At 42.6% G+C, this 25,788-nt stretch overlaps 1 protein-coding gene across 1 annotated transcript in view; it reads right to left on the reverse strand.

Moving 5' to 3' along the window:
• Positions 1 to 650: 650 nt before the first annotated feature.
• The window catches only part of hs6st1a (heparan sulfate 6-O-sulfotransferase 1a), a 62,526-nt gene continuing 37,388 nt past the window's right edge, over positions 651 to 25,788 (reverse strand). Inside the window, exons 2-4 of the mRNA XM_015969702.3 lie at positions 4,278 to 4,500; positions 3,036 to 3,284; positions 651 to 1,211 (exon numbers count right to left, since the gene is read on the reverse strand). Of these exons, the coding sequence (XP_015825188.1) occupies positions 876 to 1,211; positions 3,036 to 3,284; positions 4,278 to 4,500 (808 nt within the window). The 3' untranslated portion in view covers positions 651 to 875. The remainder of the gene's footprint in view (positions 1,212 to 3,035; positions 3,285 to 4,277; positions 4,501 to 25,788) is intronic.

Below are 25,788 nucleotides of genomic sequence, written 5' to 3' on the forward strand. Positions count from 1 at the left end.
GAGGAGAAAGAAGGAGAAATAATGAACTTGTTAAGCGACAGGAGCTTTGGGAACCTTGATCAGAAAAGTGTCGACTCCCCCACCCTAAAAGAAGCAAGGCTTCAGTAATGGCTATGGTCCATTGTTCAATCTGATCCTTAAACAATTAAAAATAAAGAAATAAAGGAATCACTTCTCTTTAGGCAGCAACATTGGTCTCAGTGTTATTACAATTCTGCTTTTAAACAAAGCATAAAGACAAAAACAACATAAAAATAAAATCATCTTTTGAAATGAGACTAATTAAGGATCAAAGTTTGCTCATGGGTGAAATGGCTGATTTATGAAAGCACAAAGCTTTTAATACATAACTTTCCTTCTGACGCAGCCCCCATCTTTTTCTTTGTTTGGCGCCACCTTCTTTCCCAGTTTGTCTTTAAAGTGGAGCATCCAGAAGGAATACTGGCCCTTCAGTGAGAATTCACAGACTTGAGTTCACTTCCTCACGCTCCACGTCAGGCCGCAGAGAAACGCGAGGAATGCGAGATTACAGGCGGGGACCGGGAGGAGCTGGCAGAGGAACTCCATCATCAGCAACTTTTAAAAATGATCTCCCCCTGCTCAGGAAGTAATGATGATGGGTGAGACAAAGAAAGGAGGGGAGGGGGGGGCAGCAAGCAGGCGCCAATAACAACTGGGCAAAGCTCAATGATGAGAGCTGATGCAATCTACCAAGCTCCGGTTTCTATAGCAACCCACTTCTCACTGCCCAAACCTCTGTTAGTCCGTCGTCTGTTAGGGTCTTTGAAGCAGGCGACGCGTCCGTGGATGTGAGTGTGTTTATGTATGAATTTCACATTACATGTGCACAACTGTCGCTCACTCTGCTTCTGTTGCTACCAGCGGTTGATAATCTGGTTCATGTAGTCCTCAGTGGGGAGCCTGCTGCCCGCCTCCTCCGTTCTGCCTCCCTCTTCACCATCATCCCGCTCCTCCCTCTCCCCCCGCACTCCCTCTAGGTCCTCCTGCCGGGACTCCAGGCTCTGCCGGCCGTGGGAGGGCCACAGGCTGACGCCCAGACTGAGGCCTTGGTGGTTCTGTTGCATATGGTTCTTGATGCGCTGCTGCCGCCTCTCCTGCTGCCTGGTGTACTGGTAGCGCTGCTGGAACAGGTCTCTGGCGTAGTCGTAGAGCTCCATGTCCAGCTCGTTCAGCTCCTCTATACGCTGCACCTAGCGGGGGGGCCAGAATAAATGTTTACGGGAAAACAATCAGTGAAAGAAATGAGTGCGAAAGCAGGAAACAAAGAAAACTAAAGGAAATTTATAGTTTTTAACATCTGGGACATTCTGAAAAAATGTTTTTTTTTTGGTTTGACCTGATATAATGAAGGAAAATAATGCAATACAAGAGGATTTTAGATTTGTTTCTTCCTTTTTTCTATAGAAATGTAGCCATTGAAGCTCTTTATGTGGTTCTAGAAGGGAAATCCCAATCCTAAGAACTATTTGGGTCACAAATGATTTTTTTACAGGCTGGATAAGAAATGTCTTCCCAAGGTATCTGAAGCCTCGATCGACTAATTTAAAAAGGCAATGTCCAGAAACAGAGATGTATCAAAAATGGGATAAATCAGCCTAATGTCGTTAACGTATTGTTGCCACAAAGTGATAAACTAATCTGATATTTTATCAGATCTGTGAACTCACCATCACTAAATGGTACATGTAGCCGTATTTGGATTTTATGGAATGTTCGGTATGGGACAGACGTGCAAAGAGTTCCCACACATAATGCTATACACTTTAGCCGCCAACACACAAAGTCAGCATTCTTTGAAAAACCCAAACAACCCGGTCGATGTACCAGGCACCAAGTCCATCGTTGGCCAGAAGACCAAAAGTCTGCATATGCTCTAAGAGGGATAATTAGGGGTTCACCGATCTATCGGCCACGATCTCTGGCTTTTTTCAAGGTTGGTAATCGGCCAAAAACTGTAATCGGTGCACCCCTAGTTATTGTTAAAGCAAACCATTGCTATTGAAAAAAAATATTTGGACAAGTGTGTCAAAACCGGTAAGTTTTGTTTTCAAAATTAGAAAAACGAAAGTCTGAAGGAACAAATATGATTTTGTAGTTCAAACAGCATTGCTAAATATGTTCCTTTATATTTGAGAACATTACACCATGTCTAGTTGAAACTGGTATTCTTTCATGAGAGTTCATATTGGTTTTCTCAATAAAAGGAAATTGAAACATTTACGTAATCTGATTTTAGTTAAGACAAAATTGGCTTCGGCAAGTCAGGTTTTTCTCAAGATCGGCGATCGGTCAAAAGCTGCAATCGGTGCACCCCTAGCAATAATACAGCCAAAGGTGATTCTGATTAGAGCAGGAGGCTCCGAGGACTCGAGTCATCGCCACTAAAGTGCCAGTCATCAGAGAGGAAGCATCAAATTGTTCGGTTTGAATGACAAAAAGACTGGAATTCAAATACCTTCACAGAAGAATTTAGAGTAAATCTTCTTCCTGTTGCACATCTAATGATTTTCAGCTTTAATAATGACTCCATTTCACACAGCAGTCTCAGAATATGATATAAATGCTAATTCGAGAATAATTACCAAAAAAGCCCTGACACACACACGCACACACCTTTTTTTGGGGTAATAACTTTTGGTCCACCTCTCCAGAATCTGGCAGCTGTGCATATTTTATTTCCTCTCCAAGCTGCAGGTTTGATGTATAAATCACCAGTGGGCTGCGTACCGGAGGGCTTTGAGGAAATTGAGCTTAAGAACTCCCTCACTGGACCAATCAAAGTGTGAAGAACACATTTGAAGCTGCTGTCTTTTAAACAGCTACAGTTCTCCAAATCCATTTTGCAGCAATCTAAGACCCGGATGTTTACTTGCTTTCTCACCGCTCTCATCCTCAGTATGCATCCACGATTCCAGGACCAGATTTGATTTCTTTTCGAAATGTTTTTCCTTTTTGACAAGAGTAAAGTAAACTAACACATTTGTCTTGATTTATTGTCTTTTTGCTGCACTGACCGTGGCGTTGTCCAGGTCCACTCCTGCTGCCCGCGTGCTGTTGTACTGCATGAACGGCCTGATGAAGCGTAACCTGAAGGTCCGTTCAAAGAGGAACTGGGTCTTCCTCTGGTACTCGGTCAGACCAAAAAAGGCCATGTCTCGCAGGTTCTTCTTAGCTGACTCCAGCAGTAGCTGGGCCCTCTTCTTCTCTGGGACCGTGGACATGTTGTAGCAGCCGACAAGACTCAAGTCCGCCAGCATGCGAACCTGCAGACGAGACCAAAAGTACAAAACCAGGTTCACAAACCAAACCTTTAACTCCTCACTTAAAACAGAAAGTCTGTGTGACACAGATGAGAAGATAACACCTAACTTTCCTTTAAGATGCACTCATTCATCTATGAAATGTGAGGAAATGCAGCAGTAGAAACTCTCAGGAGGAAGGTCAGGTGGTTCATTTACTGCGACTGCTCCTGTTTACATTGAATCATTCCTGTGCAACATTACCAATTAGCAGGTTGATTAGTGTCTGTGTGTTCCTAATCTCTTTATTCTGATTATCTTTACTATTATATTCACAGATTATTGTTTTATTGTCTGTGTAGAAATGTCTAGAAAAGAATCCTTACATCTAAGATTCATCAAGAAAAATATCAACTAAAGCAAACTACAAACAAATACGGGAGCCGTCTTCTTAATTAATTAAAGTTTCATTTGCCATGAAATAGAAGAAAAGTTTGGTACCTAAATAAAAAATCTTCTATATTTAATATTCTGATGTTATTCGATTTGAGCGGAGTCGTTAAAAATCACTGAAATATGAAAAAAAAAACAAAGATCATTGTGTGTGTGTGTGTGTGTGCACGCGACAATATAAGACCTTTAGTAATAACACCCTCAGGTTAAGATGAGATAAGCTGGTCAACACGCCGAGGTGGGAGACTTAGATAGCAGCAGAGAAAAAGGTGTGAATTTGCTGTTTATGGCCAGCAGGCAAACTCCTGAATGTTCATGTAAAGGGGTGTGTGTGTGTGTGTGTGAGAGAGAGAGCGAAAGAGAGAGAGCGCAGTTCACTTTACTCACCTACCTTCTTTAATTTGAAAGAATCAAGCTAATTAACTTTAGCTTTCTGAGTTTTTCTGTGGAGATCATTTAAACAATTTGAGGTATTATTTTAAGATAAATATATAGATAAGTGCATTTTTAGAGGTTTGTTTTATTGTTTAAATACATTTTATAATATTCTGGCTTTTCCTTTACCTGTCTGTTGTTTGCCAGGTTGTACGGACAGTCCATAAACTGCTGCAGCGTGCACCCCGACCAGTCCGACCCCTCGTAGCAGGAAGGCAGCTCCTCTGGCGTCGGAGTTCTCCCATCGCACATGTGCAGAGAGGTTTTCCATGTGGCTCCTCGCTGCACATGCCTCCACTCGCTCAGGTAGCGAGACACGGGGTCCCTCAGCAGAGTGATGTAGTAGAACTTCCTGTTTGGTAGAAAAAGGAGGTTAGAATTAATGTTTCTCAAATAAAAATCCTGATGTAGAATCAATCATTCAGGCTAACTTTATTCAGTTACACAATTCATAATTTAATCATATTTTTTAAAACATGCATTAAATCAAAAGTCTTTACGGACATAGTGGCGCCGCAGTTGAGACAAAAATGTATGCAACAAAAACTCCTAATCACACGTAAGTCCACAACTGGCCATGTGGGGGCGCTGCTTGCAACAAATTACAGCAAAAGTTAATTCCATTTCCTGTTAACTCAGGGCAACAGACTCAGGTTGTCACAACTCCCATTATTAATCTCATTTTTCTAGAAGCAGCAGCGATTTGCCAGAAGACAGGAAGTGAAACTAAAAATGAGCAGGAGGAAAAACTGGACGGAGCAGATTTGTGAGGCGGTGGATGGAGTCAGGCCACGCTTTGTGCAGGAAAAGAAACTGCTGGCACAAGCACAGTTCTCTCTGCGGCACTGTGAGAATCCTCGTGTCTCAAAGAGTAAAAAATAAAATAAAATAAAACATCCTTCCTTCAGCTTCACACTGGCACCAAAGTATTAGGTCTGCCTCTAGGAGATGACTCATCCCACATCTCCTATCCGAATGGGACTGTTTGTGCGGCGCGCGTGTGTAAAGTAATGGTGCATAGCACAGTTCAATGTCTCTCTCTAGAGGGGGACCACTCCCACTTGAGCGGAGACCTTTCCAGGCCTTCACACTCCAGATAATTACTGCAGTCTAATCAATCAACACATCCTCATTAACCACACACACGTTCTGCCTACATGTGTGGATCGGTGCTCGCAGCGTGCCCGAGCGCGCTGGCACGGATTTGTCACAGACTGTGGCAAACATGGGTGCCTTCCTCCTTGGCTTGCAACACGCCGGAGGAATGTTTGCAGGACTCACAAACGCGGCGCAGTTTGGATTCTCACTACAAAGCATGTTGGGATAGAGAAGAGTGACAGACCCAGGAGCAGTGAGTCTAGGCAGCCAAACCCACCCGCTCAGAAACCACAGGGAGATCCTGGACTACACAACACTAAGACATAAATCCTGCAACAATGAGGAGATCCTTGACGAAAAAAAAAAAATCTAATTTCACTTGAGAGCTCCAACAAAATGACCCCACCCTGATTCGGCTGCAGAGCAGTGATCCCAGCAGATGAAACAAATCAAACGGCTGCAGGGGGATCTGGAACAATAAAAATGACTAAACTGTCAATCCACTGGCAGCTGGGAGCACCCAGGCAACGGACCGGACAGACCTCTCAATCCCAGGGACGACAGGGGAATCTCAGCCAAAGACACGAGTGTCTAAACTCCAAATCCCATCATCCTAAACCTGGAATCTCATCCTCTCCTCTTCCCACCTAATAAATAAAATAAAAAAGAGCCAGCAGGAGACATGGGGCAACGTCATGGAGACTCCTATGATGACATTATCAGGATTCTTAACACCCTCCAGAGTGCCGTGTGTGTGTTTGTGTGTGACTTCGTGAGCCTGCTGTGTGTTTGTGAGCAAGAGTACGCCTATTAAATCAGAGATGACATTTCCCCCCTCTTGGCTCCCATTCCCCACACAAAAACATGGTACTGTTTGGGCCCTGTTGCACAGACTGGAAGGGAAAGAATGAGGGAAGGGGTGAAAAACAGGGGGAGAGCGGGAGAAAGGAGGAGGAGAAGGAGGCAGAAGGGAATTTCAATTAGTTTTCTAATACTGTGAAAGCAGTGAGGGCCCCGAGCCCAAGTGATTTATCAAAGTTATGGCTCTTGCTATAATGAAGGCTCGGGAATATTAGCAGGCAAAGTAAATAAAAAATACACAAACGTGCACACACTCATGCACACACACGGATGAGTGAGGTTCAACGCAAATAAATGATCTTAAACGGCACGTTGTGTCTGACGGCAAAAACGATGTCGTGGAGACTTTCTGGCCTGAGAATGAGCCGAGGCTCTGAGACTAATGAGGTTTCAGCCCCCCTCCCAACACACACACGCATGCACGCACACACACACACACACACACACACACACACACACACACACACACACACACACACACACACACACACACACACACACACACACACACACACACAAAGGTGGTATTTCTTCTACTAGAAGCACTTGTCAATTTAACTTCAAAGCTAATAGGAACCACTCGGCGTCTCATTGTTGAGATTTAGGAACATCATCCTGGATGAGTGCAGGAATGTTCAGTCTGGACATAAAACCCTGGAGGAGGTCCGACTCCCAGACTAGATTTATGAACATTTTTCACAAGAAAGAGAGAGAAGAAAAATGAAGAAGTACCTCTACCACAGCAGAAACATCTTATTGATTTATCCAATTAGACAAATTGTGTGTAAACGAACAAGCAGAGGAAATCTTTGGGTGGGTGTGATGAAGCTATTGTCTGAACTGCTGTGGGACTTCAGCAGAACAGACAATTGGTTTGATTTTTTTTGTGTCTCATTTTCTCAACTTCTTTTCAACCTGACCCTGGAGCCGAGGCTGAGAGCAGAACGAAGCTGGCCAGATTTCTGGCTGCGTAAATAAAAATCCACCAGGGGATCTTCCCTCTAGCTCTTTTGTTGTATAAAGAAGTGAGAATGTGATACTTAGGCATTTTGCACCTTCTCAAGACAATAGAAATGCCAGGAACACATAGGAAACCTACTTGTGAGTAGTATTGTTGGTCAGTATTGGTCTAACTTGTGACCGTGTTCATGAGAGGTTACTGAGGATTATCAGAAGGAAACACACAGCATCTGGCCCTGTTCTGCACCGGTTTCCTGTGGCTCACAAATCACCACTTTTAAATTCTCTCTTTAACCTCACTTCCCTTTGGTTTAAATCTTTCACCTTTTCTCGTTAAACTTTTCTTCCTTATGCTCACCTCCTTCTCTTCCGTTGTGCCTGATGTTTTCTTACTTCCAAAAGTTGGATTTGTTGAAACGTAAAGGTCTCGTGCCCTGAGAAATCGTATAATACTTGTTCTTTTTGAAATACAATCCGTCACTTTGGCTGCATACTGAACATGAACACCTTTCTCCTGCATTAGCCGCAAACAGGAAATATATGGGAAAACAATCGGGTAAAAAAAAAGTCTCTTATACATCACAGGGAAAAGTAGTACTCATGGCCTCACTGCTTTCGGCTCGCGACCGTGGAAGGCTGTGTTTATTTAGCATCCAGGAGAGAGCAGAGCCCGTCTTGGCTAGTAAAGGCTAACCGTTAGCACTAGCAACTCTACAACATGACAGAACAAATTTAGGCTTGAGTTAATTGTAGAGTTAAACATCGACGTTACATTTTTCATCCAAGAAAGACCAAACAAAGGCAGCGGAAGAGACGAGTTGCTGTTAGCCAATCAGAACTGATAAATTTGCATATTATGAATATAGAGTAAGACTTGTAATTCTTGTCTAACTGAGCTAAGGTATTGCAAAAGGCTGAATGGGGCATGATTGTGCCTACATGCTCCGCTCCACCCCATCTAAGGAGTCTCGATTCCTGATCCCTCTTCTCCTACACTGTAAACACTAACACTCAGCCTTTCTTTGTAGCTAGCAAGGAGTTTAATCTCCACAGTTGTGAAAAAAGTGTTTTATTTCTTATCTAGCCTGCACTTAAAAATGCCTTTAACTACAAAATGCATTTTTGTCCACAAGAAGTAAAGGTTTCCTGTCCAGTTTTCCTGAAGGAGTTTAATCTGCAGAAATGGTTGGATTTTATCTTCATGAGCTCTCAAAAAACAAAACAAAGACTGCTTGTTAAAACCCTGTCGGAACCGGAGTGGGTTTCCAGATGGATTACTTATTCAAACATATTCCAAAGTTTAAACCACCTGATGGGTAGGTCAGAGCAGTGAGTACAACCAAAACGCTAGCTGGTAGCTGAATGATTACAAAGTTTGGTGAGCGAGCGTCAGTGGTGGGTAGGGATGGGTACCTTTGACATTTGAATCGATTCAGTACAAATTCCCGGTACCTACGAATCGATACCGGTACTTAACGGTACCAATTTTCTATACTTTTGAGTGTTTATTATTTTAATTCTCTTTTATAATTAGATATATATTTTTCTCAATTTATAACCATATTTGATAAATATCACGATAAATAACATACAACTGTTTGTATTTTAACATCGTCCTTGTAGTTTTATAAGCTGATAATTAAACTGAAGCAAACATCTTTACTGTGAACTAAATTTACTGTGTATCTTCATTCCTTTTGCCGTCCTTTTTCATTTGATTTTTCCTACTGGGAAGTTAGAATTTCCGAGGAGAAAGCGAACGCACCATTAGCTGATAACAATGGTGGCAATGGAAGCTAATTTATCAAGCTAACGTTATCGTAAACAGTTTATTTAGCTGCTGGAGCAGATTAAAACGATGATGCCTCACACTTAGATCGTTGTCGCTGGTTTCATCTTCACCCAATCACCCGTGGCATTTAGTAAAGTGAAGCCAAACTTTAGAGCGCGTTCATGTTGTTCTAGTCGGAAATTCGGAGTTCCGAGGAGAAAGCGAACGCACCATTAGCGGAACGGAAGCTAACATATTAAGCTAACATTATCTTAAACATTTTATTTACCAACTGGAGCAGATTAAGATGAGGATCTCTCACTTAGATCGTTGTCGCTGGTTTCATCATCACCCAGTTACCCATTACATTTAGTGAAGTGGACCCAAGCTTTAGTGTGCATTCTTTCTACCATGCTGCTCTGTTTACAACTTGTTCGCAGCGACCGATGTAACGCTCTTGCGTATGCGCAGCTGTTTAGTAGGGCTGGGGGTAAACGATTATTTTTAAAACGATTATTCTGACGATTATTTTATCGAATAGTCGACTATTCTAATGACTATTTAGAAAATTAATCTAATGATTATTTTTCTATTGCATAATTAACAAAAACCAGAAAATCTCAAATAAATTCCTCAAAAAAATTGATAAATTCTTACTGTAAGAGAATAAACACTACAGGCCTTCCATTTTGTATAACACTGCGTTTATTGTGTTGGTTGGTTATGTTCTGGTGACGTGTAGAACTTGGGAGTGCAGGCTGCTGCCTGAGAGGCGGTAGAAGATGGAGTGTCTCCATGCTGCTTTGTTTTGGTCACTTATGTGCGTGAGGCGAGTGGTCTTACGGGTTAAACCAAACTCAGGTGATATTTTACACTAAACCGAAAACCCACAACACTCTAAATGTAATAAAAGGGAGATCTACACCACAAAAAAGATGAACTCTAAACCAAAACGTAACAGCTTATCCCAACGCAAGAAGCTGTTAGCGAAGATGCTAACAGTAGCTTTACCAACGTTAAGTTCAAGTTACCAAGTTTAAATAAACCAAAAACACCCAGCAGCAAACAGACCAGCACGGAGGAGAGACTGCTACCACCAAAACAGCTCTCCTCATGTCTGAAAGAAGCTCCTTTATGAAGGGAGAAGCGCTCCCGGTGATTTTCTACATCTGCGATAGACACGAAGCAGCGCATCTGACCCCGGAAGTTGTTGTCCGTTGCCGGGAGACGAAGGGACAAAACAGGAAAATAATCTAGTAGTGGACGGACGTTGTTCCGGGTCTTCGGTATTTGGTGGAGATGTTAGTGAAGGCGGAGAAGAGGGCGAACTAGAGGAAAAACAGGCAGATTCCTCCTCTATTTACAAACTCCTGGGGATGCAACAAGTGGGCGCGGTGCGTCGACTTCCGGATCTGACGTCGACAAATTTTTAGAATCGAGCCGTCGACTTCGTCGAGGCTTCGCTACAGCCCTAGTGTTTAGACAAGTTCTCATTATGAAGGACGGGTACCGAAACGAGGCACCCTTTCAAATGACGTGAATCGGTGCTCAGTCGGTACTGTGGAATTCGGTCAGTACCTTAAAAAGTATCGAATTCGGTACCCATCGCTATTGGTGGGCTAGGACAATAATTAATCCTACCCACCTTTTTCACTCGAGTAGTGTGGGTATGTTAGCAGCTTGACCCTACAACTGTGGATTCTATGGTGGGTTGCTGAGTGGGACATGTTGGCTTGAATCTTCAGCAACCAAGAATCTGCAGTCTCTGGGTCTGCAGCTGTGTACTATGATTGAATTCACACTGAATTCACCTTGCTTAAATGTAAGCTTATGACTCTCTTTCACACACACACGCGCACACACTCATATGAGTATCGCAGACACACAAACACAGAGACACCAAGTTGCACCCTGCTGCGAAGAGCAGCTATGATTTATTAATAGTCCTCGGATGTTTGTTGAAACCAAATCTTCTCAACAACATGGATATTTCTTCCCCTAACCCTTAAAAATGAAATCTGGACTCAACCAATCTAAAAACACTAAAAAGTAAAAAATGAAAAGAAGGACAACCAAAAGTAAGATGTAGGTTTGTTTACCTGGTTTGGGCGAGTTCAAACACGCATTTGCAGAGTGCAAAATTGAAAGTACAGACTTGGGAGAACTAATTTTAAACAAGGGAAAGGTTTTCTATTATTTTAACTTAAAAGTTGGGAAAAATCAACAAATATGGATGCTGAGGTGGGGCTTGTGAAAGCAGGGCCCAGTCTAGGAAGTGTTTTCTAGTCCTAAAAAAAGAAACTGTCAAAACTGCTCAGCCACAACCTCCCAGCAGCACCGAAGCCACAGAAACACACGGCGAACGTCCACCCCTGAAGTTTACGCCTCTCTGTTGAGCCGCCAAGCTAGGCTGTATTCTGAGAAAAACAAGAGCGTGATTCTCACTCAGCGGCAGGCGGGCATGCAACAGCAAGCCCAGCGATCCTCCAGCCAACTCCTCAGCCTATGGATCCCTCAAAGCACCTTTTTAGGTTCACCATCAAAGTTCTTTCATCTTGGCTCAATTCAAACAAAGCAAGCCTCAGCCTGCGTGTTGTTAGGGAGTTCACACAAACAAGATTACACATTACTGCAAAATTATTCTCTTCATTATTTATTAAAAAGATAAATGAACACAGAAACGTTCTTTTCAATTAACCCCTGATCATTTAACTCACTGAGTAATTTTTAACTACTACACCAATCACTGCTAAGCAGCAAAAAGCTGCAACAACCCACGTAAGGTCTGAGTTTGGGAATTTGTTATTGAGGATTAGGGTAAGAACTGGAAGTAAAATTAAATGCAGTTGACACAAAACACTATGGATTACAGGCCAGATTATGATCAGTCATCAACTCAGGGTAGTTTATTTTAACGGTGATGGGACTAGTTTATAATCTCAGTGTTGCTGTTTGGTTGGACAACAATGAAGGGTAAGGATGGAACAAATGTGGCCTTCAGAGCTGTTTGGTACCATACGAGTAGAGATGGGACATCCCTAATAAGGAGAGTTAGGCGTGGACTCTTGTTTACACTTCCAGGGAAAGCCAGGACTGAACTTAAGGAATGCAGATGATGACATCTACCATGAGTGTGTGTTTGAGTTTAGACAACGAAGCAACAGAAGCTTGGTGGACTTAATGCAGAGTTCTTCCTATGTGGCACTTTGTGCGAATCCAGGGGCTGCATCCTTTCAAGTAAATATTTTAACATCATGTCAAAGGACACTCAAAATCCTCGTACAGCAAGTCCAGTATTTCTTTGTGTATTGCTGCTAAGTTTAGTTTTTTGTTTGGCACCGTCATTGTTGCTAGGTGACAAAAAATATGCTGAGATAGGGGCGGGAATTAAAAAAAAAGACTAGAATGACCAAATTCACAGCCGCTCACTTCCAGAAAGGAGCGAATTTTGTGGATTTGGGTCCTTAAAAGTATGCTGCCCCTGAACTTTCACAAAGCCTTTATTCATCATAAAGCTGGGCGTGTCAGGAAACAGCCCGATGATGAGTGTTGACAATGTTTTGACCGAGAATGTCCAACTTGCATGAAAAGTTGATCCCTTCTAGGGTTGGACATCGAACATCGATTGGAACCGATTCCAACTGTCCATTTGTCCCGGGATCGCTCAACGTTTTTTAATTTCGATTCCTACTATGCCGACGGAAGAGGAATCCGCGGCCAATCTCCATGAAAAATAAACGTGATCTGCAAATTGTGATCAATGCTTTTCAGAGCTGATCACACCAGCTATCTGTGTGCAGCACAGTCCCCCCCCCCTCGAGGGGGGACTCTGTAATGTAAACTTAAACTCCTGCAGCGTAGAGGAAACTTGTTAAAATACGCCGACACGGTGGATTTAATAGAAGCTTTAAAGAACAAACTCTGGACGGTGTGAGGTGAGTTTGTCTCACTGCAGAAATAAAAACACACATGGAGCGTCAGAAGACTGAACAATAACCTGTAGAAATTAAAGTCATCATGCTAGAGCAGCTTATCTGTGGTGGACCACACCAGCTTCTGCCACAATAAATAATAATAATAATAATAATAAATCACACATGAAGCTGTGAACATTTTAGTTTCCTTTCTGAACTATTTCTGTTGAGTTTTAATGTTTAAAATCTGTTAGATTGTTACTGACAGCAGCTACATTTAAGTTTCACTTCCTGTTCTGACTGAATGCTGCTGCAGCATGGAGGTGTAGTTCTCAGTCATCCTGGACATGATCAGCCTGAGAGTTTTAGCTGAAAACAGCTGGATGTTTCTGGATATGCTGGAGACATTTAGCCTCTCATCCCAGAGGCTGCTTCCAGACTTTGGTTGTGGTCAGAAACAAACACACTGGTTGTGCCGCAAGTCTTTTTCTTTTTTTCTCCAAAACATGTTTTTGTCTAAATGAAGGTGATGTTGTTGTTCATTGAATTAAAATTCATGTTGAAGTGAGATTATTTCATCAAGTAGGACCTGTGGTTAGCTAGCTGATGTAAAACATGTCATGTTTTTAAAGAATTGAAATCGGGAATCGATAGGAACCGGAATCGAAACGAGGAATTGGAATCGGAATTGTTCAAAATCAAACGATGTCCAACCCTTCAGACTAAACCCTAGACTTAACCCTTTGACCTCCTTCCTACGTCCGTTCCTGCATCGTCAGCTTTATCCATCCCTTCATCCTGGGCACTAGAGCCAATAAGGATGCCCCGAGGCAGACAGAAATAGACCATCCAGCTCAGAAAATCTCTGCAGGCATCTTCTTTGGCAGCCTTGGCTCACTCTTCCTCTACACGCCACCTCTCTTTGTTAGTAGATCAATAGCAGCCTCAGCCTCCGGAGTTAGACAAGCTGCTTGGTAATTTAGACTTTAGACCCAAAAGACGTAAAGGAGATGGGGTTAAAAGAAAAAAGACAGAAAGATGGAGTGATGGGGAGTAACAGGAAACAGGCAGGACAATATTGGAACAAGGGTACCCGGGGGTGGGGTGGGTGGAAACGACATTCAACAGTAAGTGGTTAAATATGAGAAGACTTGTGGAAACTCTGTTTGCTCCCAGGAACCAGGAATCTGTTTGTACCAAAAACTTACGACATAAATATTTTCTATTCAAACTGCTCATTTATGTATGTATGTATGTATATATATATATATATATATATATATATATATATATATATATATATATATATATATATATATATATAAACTCAAACACCAACAAGTTCTCTCTACTGGTGTCCTCTCAAAGAAGTGCGAGCTGCCATGTGACTAAAATGAAACTCGGCTTTTGCCTAAAACAAAGAACAGTCACAGCATTTTAGCACGAATGCATCTTTGTCTATGACTACAAGACGTAGAAGAGCAAGATCACACGGAGACGGCTGGAGTTAGCTGTGGAACGTACAAAAACAGTGGTTGGTAGGGGGTTGGGACAGGGGAGGGAATCCCCAGAGTACAAAGCTATGTGCAGCAGGAACGTATGGCCGCCTGTTTTCTCATGTAACTTCATGTGCAAGAGCCCAAACAACTGTCCGGCAGAGAGATGGAGAAGAGGTGGGGGTGGGGAGTAAGATGGATTATGTGAAAGGAGAACTGGAGGGGTATCAAGAGGGTTGCACAAGTGCACGTTGATAATACTTTAGTTGTTTTTACACCTTGGACTGAAGCGACCCTGAACGAGCTGGAGAATGAGACGTGAACCTGTCCACATTTTCTTTTGTTACTTCAAGAGATTTAGCTCAACAATTAGGGGAAAATATAGATACAAATATTTTTTCTAATTAAGGAGATGGTTGAAATTTACCCAACAGATGTAGGATCCATTGAGTTGACTTAATCTATCTTCTTACTTCCCCATTCAAGCTTATTTTTAATGAAAATGTTTGTTTCCAGCAGGAAGACAACCTCAGCTGAGTTTTCAATAAGCATTAATTTGTCCCTAAGGCTGCGTCGTACAAAAAAACCGAGATATTTCCAGTGAGAATCTCTATTGTCATGCTCCTGTAGATTTCCCAGATATATCTCGTGTTAAATTGCTCTGTACCAGTGTATAATGAGTAAAGAACCCATTTGAATGTCCGCTGTGACACGACCACATCAAGAGTCAAAGGAAAACCACTAGAAAGTTCTGTTTGTATTTGTTTAGCAGACCCATGAAGATGAATATCATTGCAGTCGGTGCCAGGTTCACCTGTTAGGCTGCAGGCACATCCCAAAGTAACAAAGGAGTGAATTTGTGCAAAAGAGACCAAAGTATAAAAAAATTGTGTGAAAAATGGACTCAGCTCCTTTGGGGAATGCAGTGCTGGAATTAAAAAAGAAAAGGAAAAAAAATTGTGTATTTACCCACCAGAAAACAATCCAATAACACAATCAGCTGTAGTTCCCTGAAGCTGATGCACATAACCATGATCACATCTCAAAAATGTGCTCATAGGTCTCTATAACTGAGGTCAAAGCAGCCATTTTACTCACAGACTGGAAAATGCACGTTCATAAGTCACGCTACCACACCCAATCCCACCTCACACACACACACACACACACACACACACACACACACACACACACACACACACACACACACACACACACACACACACACACACACACACACACACACACACACACACACACACACACACACACACACACACACACACACACACACCTGAATGTCATGACTTAATCCCTGCTGGAAGAGTTGATGTCAGATTATTGATGCCTCCCCTGAGGTTGCCTGCTGTGATCGGGAGAAAAAGTAGTGAGAAAAGTAGGAGGAGGAAGAGACAGAGGAGGAGGAGGAGAGACGATGCAGAGTTTGGGGGCAATTAAAAGGCTGGGTAACGAGGCTAATGAGTAGACAGGTGGCCCCATTATAGAAGCAGCCGAGCACAGTCATTAACACACTCAAACACGCAAAACCTCCCCTCTGGCTGGGATTATATTAGAGTGTGCCTGAGTGTGTGTGTGTGTGAGAGACCCCTGTTCTCAAGTCGATCAGTCATCACATACAAGGCGGGAGGCAACAGGGTGTTTCTGTGTGTTGTGTTTGTGAGCGCGACTTGAGGCGAGAGTGTGAAATTGGAGAGATAAGGCAGAGTCAATCCCCCACACCTGCCTGGGCCGACCACTCAAACGCCACATAGTAAATAACAAAGGCCATCCTCATCGCCTCCGTGTTAATGTGTGTGTGTCAGAAAAGGCGATTGTTTGTTAGAATAAACAGGATAATGAGATGTTGCTGAGCCAGTGACGTGCTGGGATAGCACGCGTGAGCCTAAGAGAGGAGAAGACGGCAGCACAAAGACTTCTCTTCTCCTTTTGAAGAACACACTGCTTCAAGGTAATGTCAAGTGTTTGCTTGAAGAAACACGGAGGAGGAAGTGGGGAAAAAAGTGGCTGTAATTATGCAGACGTATGTGAGTATGGAGATGCTGCGCTTCACCCAGCAGATGCACACGTATAACACAAACAAACATAAAAGAGCAGAGTCACGCGAGCATAAAGCTGCAGCATCCTTGAGAAGTAGAAGCAAGAGCAAAGGAGGAAAAAAGTTTTTTTAGCTGAGAGATGGCCAGAGATGGTGAGGCAAAAAAAAATAAATAAATAAAAAAATAAAAATATACACACACACACACACACACACACACACACACTGGAGAGGTAACTCCGAAATGGAAAAACATAAGATGCAAGAGCTGAAGGGTATGAGCCCAGTTTCATTTGAGGGAAATGTCTGCATGTGAATCAAGTTTGTCTGAGTAGTGGTTGGTATAATCCTCTGACAGTGAGGGGGAGATAGGGGGAGTCAGTGGGTGGGTGAGTGAGTCAGACAGGCCTGGAGATGGGCCTGAGGTTGGATTTCTACTGTCCCGCTCTACAGCCACAAACTTACCCCAGGGAACAGGATGGGCACAATTGGCTCTTTAAGCATGGGGGGAAAGGGGTGTTGATGAGGTATGTGTGTGTGTGTGTGTGTGTGTGTTTGGGGGGGGGGGGGGGGGGGGGTGTAGTGGTGGGTTCCCTCCAAGCCCAATTAAGCCTGACAGCATGTCTAAGGGCTGTGCCAAACATGCCCCACCTGTTCAGGAGGCCAAGGGGCTAATGAGCACTGCCTGGAGGGGAGGAATTGCATGAGTGAGGCAGGAAGGAAAATGGGAGAAAATTCCAGGGACTTAAGGAATAATGACGACGTTCCCTGTTTACTCCCACCCTTCACTCCCTTTCTCCCGCTCTCTGATTATGCAGCCACAACTTTGGAGGCACAGCGTCACATGGACTTCATCGCTAAATTTAGCCTCTGTTATCATAAGCAGTCATACGGTTTAGGGCAGAACTATGTGACGGGGTGAGTTTACACACACACACACACGTACGCACGCATGCACGCACGCACACACAAACAAAAACAAACAGCTAGGAAAACTGGGAAAGGTCGGAGCAAACAGGAGAGCAGGAAGAAGCAAGCAGGAGGAAATTAAGAGGAGCAAAATATTGTGCAACAAGAAAACAATAGTTTTTAACACAGAATGCCTCTGTGTTGAAAGTGTGTGTGTGTGTGTGTGTGTGTGTGTGTGTGTGTGTGTGTGTGTGTGTGTGTGTGTGTGTGTGTGTGTGTGAGTGTGTGTGTGTGTGTGTGTGTGTGTGTGTGTGTGTGTGTGTGTGTATAAAAATGGGGTGAAAGGGGCTCATTGTCCAGCAGTGTAACACAAGCTCACAGCTCCAGATCAGCCTGGAATGAGCCGTGAGGCTGTGGCATCCTTCCTTCAATCCCTCCTTCTGTCCTTTTAGGCGCTTCAGACACACTCCAATCATCCCTTGAAGAAATACTTTGACATTTAGGAAAACACGGCTGTTTGCTTTCTTTTAATGTCACCGATGTCACTCATGTGAGTCCTGTACATTTCAGAAGTTTAGGCTTTCTACCTAGCATGAGGAAGGTCACAAAACCTGCTTCTGTACAAGTTCTCCTCCACAACGCTGGGTGTAAAGATGCACCGATGATGGTTTTCAGGACTGGAACTGATTTTTGATTTTTGTTCAACTCCAGTTAATCTCCCAGACTTATATTTTAATTTGATCTATGAATAACTGTAAAAGTATGATTCTGGGAGCTAAAACATCTTTACAGACTACCCGTTACTTCCAACTGTAGCCGTGGAGAGTTAATAGACCAGGAAAAATGTTGGTTTTTCATTGCCGCATGGTACTAGAGTCATCTCACACAGAAAAAAAACAAACAAACAAACAAACAAAAAAAACCAATTTCTGAGGTTCCAAACATGTTGAATTGGTTCCATTTTTCTAGTAGATAAGATTCCTTTTGACATCTATAAACGATTTTATAATAAATAGTGACGTATGGCTTACTTTGATAATCATTATGTGTATAACCATTAAGTTTAGAAATTCTCACAAGGTAGTAACTTACCGCGGCGATATGTAAACGACACGTTATGGCTACGAAGTGCAATTCATAGCTAATATTCGCCATAATAGCTAATGGGTTTGTTTCCATTGAGCACGTCTCAGTAGTGTAGTGTTACGCCGCTTGCTAAACTTACCCTCCGGGTCTAGTTTTAGGCGCTACGTTTTTAGAACATGTCAAGCTCAACAGTTCAGATCGGGCCAACACGTGAGCAGTATGAAGCATCAGACAAATTTCAAAATAAAAGTCACAAGTAGAATTCCTATTGCCCAACTATAAAAAAAATGCATCTTTACTCGTGACACCTGCGTGGCTGAGAAAACAGAACAGGAAATAAACCACAGACATTTTTGGTAACATGCTGCCTTTTCTTTTTGGTTGTCATTAAGTAAACTGATGAAATCACGTGTGATCTTGTTGTGATTTTGTGATCTTGTAAGAAAAGTTGCATTGAACACATTCACAGCTGCCATCTGAAACACACCCAGTGGGAAGGGACGTGCCTTTAAAGTAAAAACGCATCTAGTATGGTTCGCATTTGGTTGAAAGTCGGGGTTAATCTGAAAATTTTCAGTATAACAACTGAATGTATTGCGAATAGATCTGGCTCACTATTTGGCAGCAAACCTTTTTATTTAGTCTCTTCCTCAATTAACACATAATAAACTCTTGAGTCATTCATACACTTATGAATGATTTCCAAAGTGATCCAGATGACTTAATAACATATCTATAAATTATGTATTAGCTATTTAAAAGCGGAGCCTCATTGTAAAGCGGTACCGACCACACATTGGTCTTTAACTACCGGTATATAAGTTTTTAAATTAAAATGGGACCTTAAATGCAAAATGTGTCTTTAAATTTGTGCAGAAATAAATTTGACAAAATTATAACAAAAAAATCTTACAAGAGTTTTTGTGCAAATAAAACACAGAAAAGACAAACAATGAGGGTTTGTGCCACATTTATTTTTCTCATCAGAATCACAACAATTTCCAAACGTCTCAACCACTTATTTATGTTTTAACTTCTAAACAAACAAATGCACACTCAAGTGCTCAGACTTCTAAGATTATAATTTCTAGTTTTGTTCCCGACACCAGATTACACAAACACACACTCTCTTGCGTTCCAATCAGCTGGCAGCTGCTAACCCCGAGATTAAGGCCAGTGTGACAGACGTGATTTCAGGCTAAATCTGTGACAAAGAGAGAAAGAGAGCAGGACAAACAAACTGAGAACAACATGCAGACACCGAACACTGAGCAGCAAATTGTTACTGACTAGTGGAGAAGGAAGAAAAAAAAACAAAACGAGGTGGATTAAAAAAGAGAGAGGAAGAGGAGCCACGCACCATCTGTTGGGTACATATTGACGGTGTAATCGGCAATTCGAAAGGCTGTTAATGCTGCACAGGAGTCCAACATCCTGGGTCGAGGAAAAGCTGCTATCAAGTCATCTTTTAAAAGAAAGTAGAGAAAGAGGAAAAAAGTGTAGGTGGAAAAGGGTGAAAGTCTGTGCCCTTTTGAAGTTCCCGTCTACAGCTGAAAAAAGGAAATGGATTTAAAAAAAAAGGGTGTTTGCATTTGAAGCTTTTAGTTAAGAAAACTGGCCTTTGCTTGTAGCTAAAACTGAATTCAATCTCCATTTAGTGTAACACAAACATCTCTGCACGTGTTCCTCTCAAATGTCTCCCCTTTTCTCTCATCTCTCTACTCTCTTTTAGCTTCATGCTATTAGAATGACACCGAGAATAATTGAAAAGCCTCCTACGGCCGCCTCTAAACTCCAAACCTTCTTTTAAAGAAAGTCATGGGAAAAAAGGAGAGCAGAGATAGAAGGGAGTCTGAAAGAGAGAAGTAAAGAAGACAGGGATGGTTTCTGGGGGAAGCTGAGCAGCTCATTGATATGACAGTTTGATTTTCTGGGCTCTCCTGTGAAGGAGCTTAAGAGGGCATCCCTCTATTATAAGACCTGTGACATCTAGCCTCTCCAGCTCTTCTGTTCCCAACCTGCATATGCTATTCAAAGATGTTGCAAGTGTGGCTTTAAGTACAAGTATTTTTTTGACTGAATGTGTATCAATCCCAACCAGACACTCCCTGGAGTTTCCAGTCTCGGATAACATGTGGGGGAATGTGAAGCTGGAGCAGCTGTCGGCCTGGCAACACTTCCCGTCAGCCGAGCCGGATAGAAACTCTGCAACATCAACACCTCGACTCAGCCTGAGGTCCATGAAGGGTGTGCATGTTTCAACTCCAGCAACCATTTATGTTGTCACTCACTATTAGGAATTCAGCCGAGGACCCCACCCAGAATGATTAAAAGCCAGTGACTGCATTTAGAATATTTTTACATCAATAAAAGACTGCTAAATCAATTTCAACCTGGCAGCTTCCATCGGCATCCACAAGGCTTTTCACAATCTGTGCCACCTGCTTTAATTTGGCATCATTAGAGGAGAGGGACCATGCTGGTGGCTTTTCTTGCAATGACAGATGGACTAAATTTGAAAAAGGAGGGAGGAAAAGGGCCGTAGACTAATATTTGTCACTGTAGACGAATACTAGCCTGGTAGGCCAGCCTGCATACATAAAAATATAGTCTGGCCACGACCCATAGACAGAGCTCAGTCATAGGGGCAGAATCTATAGTTGTCTTCCAAACTGTCTCCACACGCTAGGACCAATCAGAGACCAATTCATCGCTATGGAAATCAGTCAATGAGGGACTCCGTCATTCACTGTCCTTTTAAAAAAAAAAAAGACTCACTATTTGCTCATGTCTGAAAAAAAAAGCTCAAGTCTTCATCGTCCAAAGTTAAGGCCAAAGTCGCTTCAAACAAGTGCAATTCCAGAGTTGACACCATCTTTGTAGATTTGTTTCACTGCCGTAAAATGGTGCATGTCCAACATCTTTACAAACAGCGTGCTGTGATTGGCCCATTCTAAACTTCGCCAAGCCAATGACTGACCAGCTGAGGCTACAATGGAACATGGCTAGACCAACACACAAAGCCAAATCTTTTGCTACAGCTATGGGTTTTCTAGATTTCTAGGCATGTAAATGTAGCTTTTAATAAAATAAACAAATAAAATGAACAGGGGTAAAATTAAAATAAAAAGAATTCCTGTTAAAATGACAAAAATGAGGAAGCAAATGAACATTCCCTTTAAAGGAATACTTTGCAACCGTTTCATATTTTTAAGTAAGTTTCTTGAGCCAGCATGAGCTAAAATGACCCTTAATATGGTTAATGAAAAGCCACCCATCCCCTATCGCCCCCTGTGGCCAGAATGTTCCACTTGCCACTCTGATGGGAACTTTTTGGCTGACATACCTGGCGCTGCAGTCTGGTTCCAGCACATTTCCTGCATGTTCGTTGCCCGTGTTTGTGATATATGTTGTGTTGCCATATTCTTGCCAACAAACAGCCCTAATAATTATCAAAATTCATCTTCTCTTGTGTTCAGATTGAGTTTTCCCTCTTCAAATCTTTCCTTCTCTGCTTTTATTTTTCAGGATGAAATGAAGTCGATGAAATATAGATATAATGAAGATAAAAATGGCTTTCACAGGGCTTTAGACTTGATTAGGACTTGAACTTGAGTCAAGACTTGCAATGACTTGGTCCCAGCTCTGCTAATAAATAATTTTTTATTAACAGTAAGACTCTAGGAGACACTTTACCAAATTTGAAAAGCTTATAAAAAAGATAATCACTGTTTATTACGCGCGTCTTATTTCATCACTTCCCTCAAGTCATCATTTCTACGAGTAACAGCAGAAACATCTGAATCCACGAGATAAATACTACACTTTGGGAACGTGGCGGTGCTGAATAGAAGCCCGGCGGGGAAAGAAACACTCTTTTCCATGTCGTCAGTGATAAGATCAGCTCTCTTGATGACAATATTTTTTCGAGCGAGGGAAAATAAAACAAACTAAATTTTTTTTTAATTATGCAAAATTGTGAACAGAACCCGCCCAAAACCAGACAATGCAGCTGCGGTTTCAATTCGACAAACAGCAATTGACTCAGGGCTTGCCCGTTTCAGCGCCAACAATGGAGCTCTGTGTTATGGAGAAAAAAATTGTCAATGGAACGCCTAAATGAGAGTAATTGTACTATCAGTGTGCACGAATGTGTGGCAACACATCCTACCCTCTCCAAAACCAACAATACAAGATTTTGTCTCACTGGAATAAATCAAAGACTGTGTGGGTGGAGAGTGATATGTAATTATATTCATATGCCCAGACACGAGAGACAAACACACAGAATGATAACGGAGGAGATTCAGGGTGAATCCGGGAGAATCCCAAACAAATCCTCGGATCAGGTGCTGTGGAAGGGGGGGTGAGGAGAGAGAGAGGCTTGACTGCGTGTCGGAGGCCACAGTGAGAGTTCATATGTGGTTGTTATGAGGGACTTTGATGGGAGATAAACACACACACACACACACACAAAAGGTAACATGCAAAAAGAACAATATCCTATTCAAATGAGTCTGAATCACCTGAACACTCGACACACACAGAAACACGTCTGCTCAGAGCAGCCAAGTGCTTTTCCTAGTTTTCATGCTAAATCCGCAAAAGCCTTGTAACGGCTATCTCAGCTCAGTCTGAGAGGAAGAGTCTAGAGAAGAACAGAACTAGAGAAGAGGACAAGGGATGGAGAGGGAGAGAGAAGTGGCAGACGCTCAGAAGAGCAACTGGCCAATCTCGTCTTCTGCTCCTTCTGATTAGCATTCAGAGGAATGTGGAGGAAACAGTTAGCAGCCTGGCCCTTATCACAGCCTGCATGCACACCTCCCACACTGGGTCACCGCGCTGAAAGCGCACTGTGTCTTTTTCCAGTGTCTTCCCACTCCCCATTATCTGGAAATCCTCCTACGCTGGTTCCACTCCATGTAACAAGAAACATTAATGGTTTAAAAGATCAACCTAAACACATACAGTCAGGTCCATAAATATTGGGACATCGACACAATGCTAACATTTTTGGCTCTATACACCACCACAATGGATATCAAATGAAACGAACAAGATGTGCTTTAACTGCAGACTGTCAGCTTTTATTTGAGGGTATTTACATCCAAATCAGGTGAACGGTGTAGGGATTACAAGAGTTTGCATATGTGCCTCCCACTTGTTAAGGGACCAAAAGTAATGGGACAGAATAAGAACCATAAATCAAACTTATACATTTCAATACTTGGTTGCAAATCCTTTGCAGTCAATTACAGCCTGAAGTCTGGAAGACATAGACATCACCACACGTTGGGTTTCATCCCTGGTGATGCTCTGCCAGGCCTCTACTGCAACAGTCTTCAGTTCCTGCTTGTTCCTGGGGCCTTTTCCCTTCAGTTTTGTCTTCAGCAAGTGAAGTGCATGCTCAATCGGATTCAGGTCAGGTGACTGACTTGGCCATTGCAAAACAGTCCACTTCTTTCCCTTCAAAAACTCTTTGGTTGCTTTTGCAGTATGCTTTGGGTCATTGTCCATCTGCACTGTGAAGCGCCGTCCAATGAGTTCTGAGGCATTTGGCTGAATATGAGCAGATAATATTGCCCGAAACACTTCAGAATTCATCGTGCTGCTTTTGTCAGCAGTCACATCATCAATAAATACAAGAGAACCAGTTCCACTGGCAGCCATACATGCCCACGCCATGACACTTCCAGCACCATGCTTCACTGATGAGGTGGTATGCTTAGGATCATGAGCAGTTCCTTTCTGTCTCCATACTCTTCTCTTCCCATCACTCTGGTACAAGTGGATCTTGGTCTCATCTGTCCATAAGATGTTGTTCCAGAACTGTGAAGGCTTTATTACATGTTGTTGGGCAAACTCTAATCTGGCCTTCCTGTTTTTGGGGCTCACCAATGGTTTGCATCTTGTGGTGAACCCTCACACTGGTGGAGTCTTCTCTTGATTGTTGACTTTGACACAGATACACCGACCTCCTGGAGAGTGTTCTTGATCTGGCCAACTGTTGTGAAGGGTGTTTTCTTCACCAGGGAAAGGATTCTTCGGTCATCCACCACAGCTGTTTTCCGTGGTCTTCCAGGTCTTTTGGTGTTGCTGAGCTCACCGGTGCATTCCTTCTTTTTGAGAATGTTCCAAACTGATGTTTTGGCCACACCTAATGTTTTTGCTATCTCTCTGATAGGTTTCTTTTGTTTTTTTCAGCCTAATGATGGCTTGCTTCACTGATAGTGACAGCTCTTTGGATCTCATCTTGACAGGTGACAGTAACAGATTCCAAATGCAAATAGCACACTTGAAATTAACTCTGGACCTTTTATCTGCTCATTGTAATTGGGATAATGAGGGAATAACAAACACTTGGCCATGGAACAGCTGAGAAGCCAATTGTCCCATTACTTTTGGTCGCAAACTGTTGTAATCTCTACACCGTTCACCTGATTTGGATGTTAATACCATCAAATAAAAGCCGACAGTCTGCAGTTAAAGCACATCTTGTTTGTTTCATTTGATATCCATTGTGGTGGTGTATAGAGCCAAAATGTTAGCATTGTGTCGATGTCCCAATATTTATGGACCTGACTGTATAGGGAGAGCTAATCACACCAAAAGCCTGCAGGACACGTCTGCTCAGTCTGACCTGCTCTGTGTCGTCTCAACCCAAACCAGCACTTTGGACAGTGAACTTGTGATTTTGCAACTTGTCCCTAGTGGACTGATAGCAGGACAAAAGGAGAAAGAGGCAAGGGAAGGCAGCTTTATTTATAGAGCACATTTCAAACACAGAGGCAATTCAATGTGCTTTACAATTATCGGGATATGATATGAAAACAGCAGAAAAACACAAATTAAAATACACACAAATGGAAATACAAAGAGGAGGTATGTGATGAGTAAAATAGAGAGGTCATGGTTCGCCTTAGGAAACGTGCTAAAGATGTTCATCTACAACAGAGGGGTTAAACATTCCTGAACTTGATTTTGCAGCATTGCTAAAGTATGCTAGCATCCCTCAGGACCTTCAAACTCACAAACATATACTCTTGTAAAATGTAAATAATAACATCTGTAAAGGCTGAAGGTATCCAGTCTCCACAGCTGCCTGTTAAATTCCCTGCAAACTTCCCCCTCGATGGCCACTCAGTTTGGTTTTTTCCCTCTGGAATGTGTGTGTGTGTGTGTGTGTGTGTGTGTGTGTGTGTGTGTGTGTGTGTGTGTGTGTGTGTGTGTGTGTGTGTTGGAGGGAAAAGGTAAGCAGCAGAGGAATGATGATCCTGTGATTTCCCCCAGGGGCCACATCTGCCCTCGTTGAGCAGGCCGCCTTTAAAAAGCCCCATCCGACATTCCTGGAAAATTCCACGGACATTTATCAACTGTTCCAAGACCTCCCCTCAAATCCCTCCACATACCCCCAGTGTGTGCACCTCTACCCCTCCTTCCACAAAGATCTCTGAAGTTAGATCCAGAAACGTCCGCAATGACTGCTGTG

Source organism: Nothobranchius furzeri, chromosome 18 (genome assembly GCF_043380555.1).
Source record: "Nothobranchius furzeri strain GRZ-AD chromosome 18, NfurGRZ-RIMD1, whole genome shotgun sequence".
NCBI lineage: Eukaryota > Metazoa > Chordata > Actinopteri > Cyprinodontiformes > Nothobranchiidae > Nothobranchius > Nothobranchius furzeri.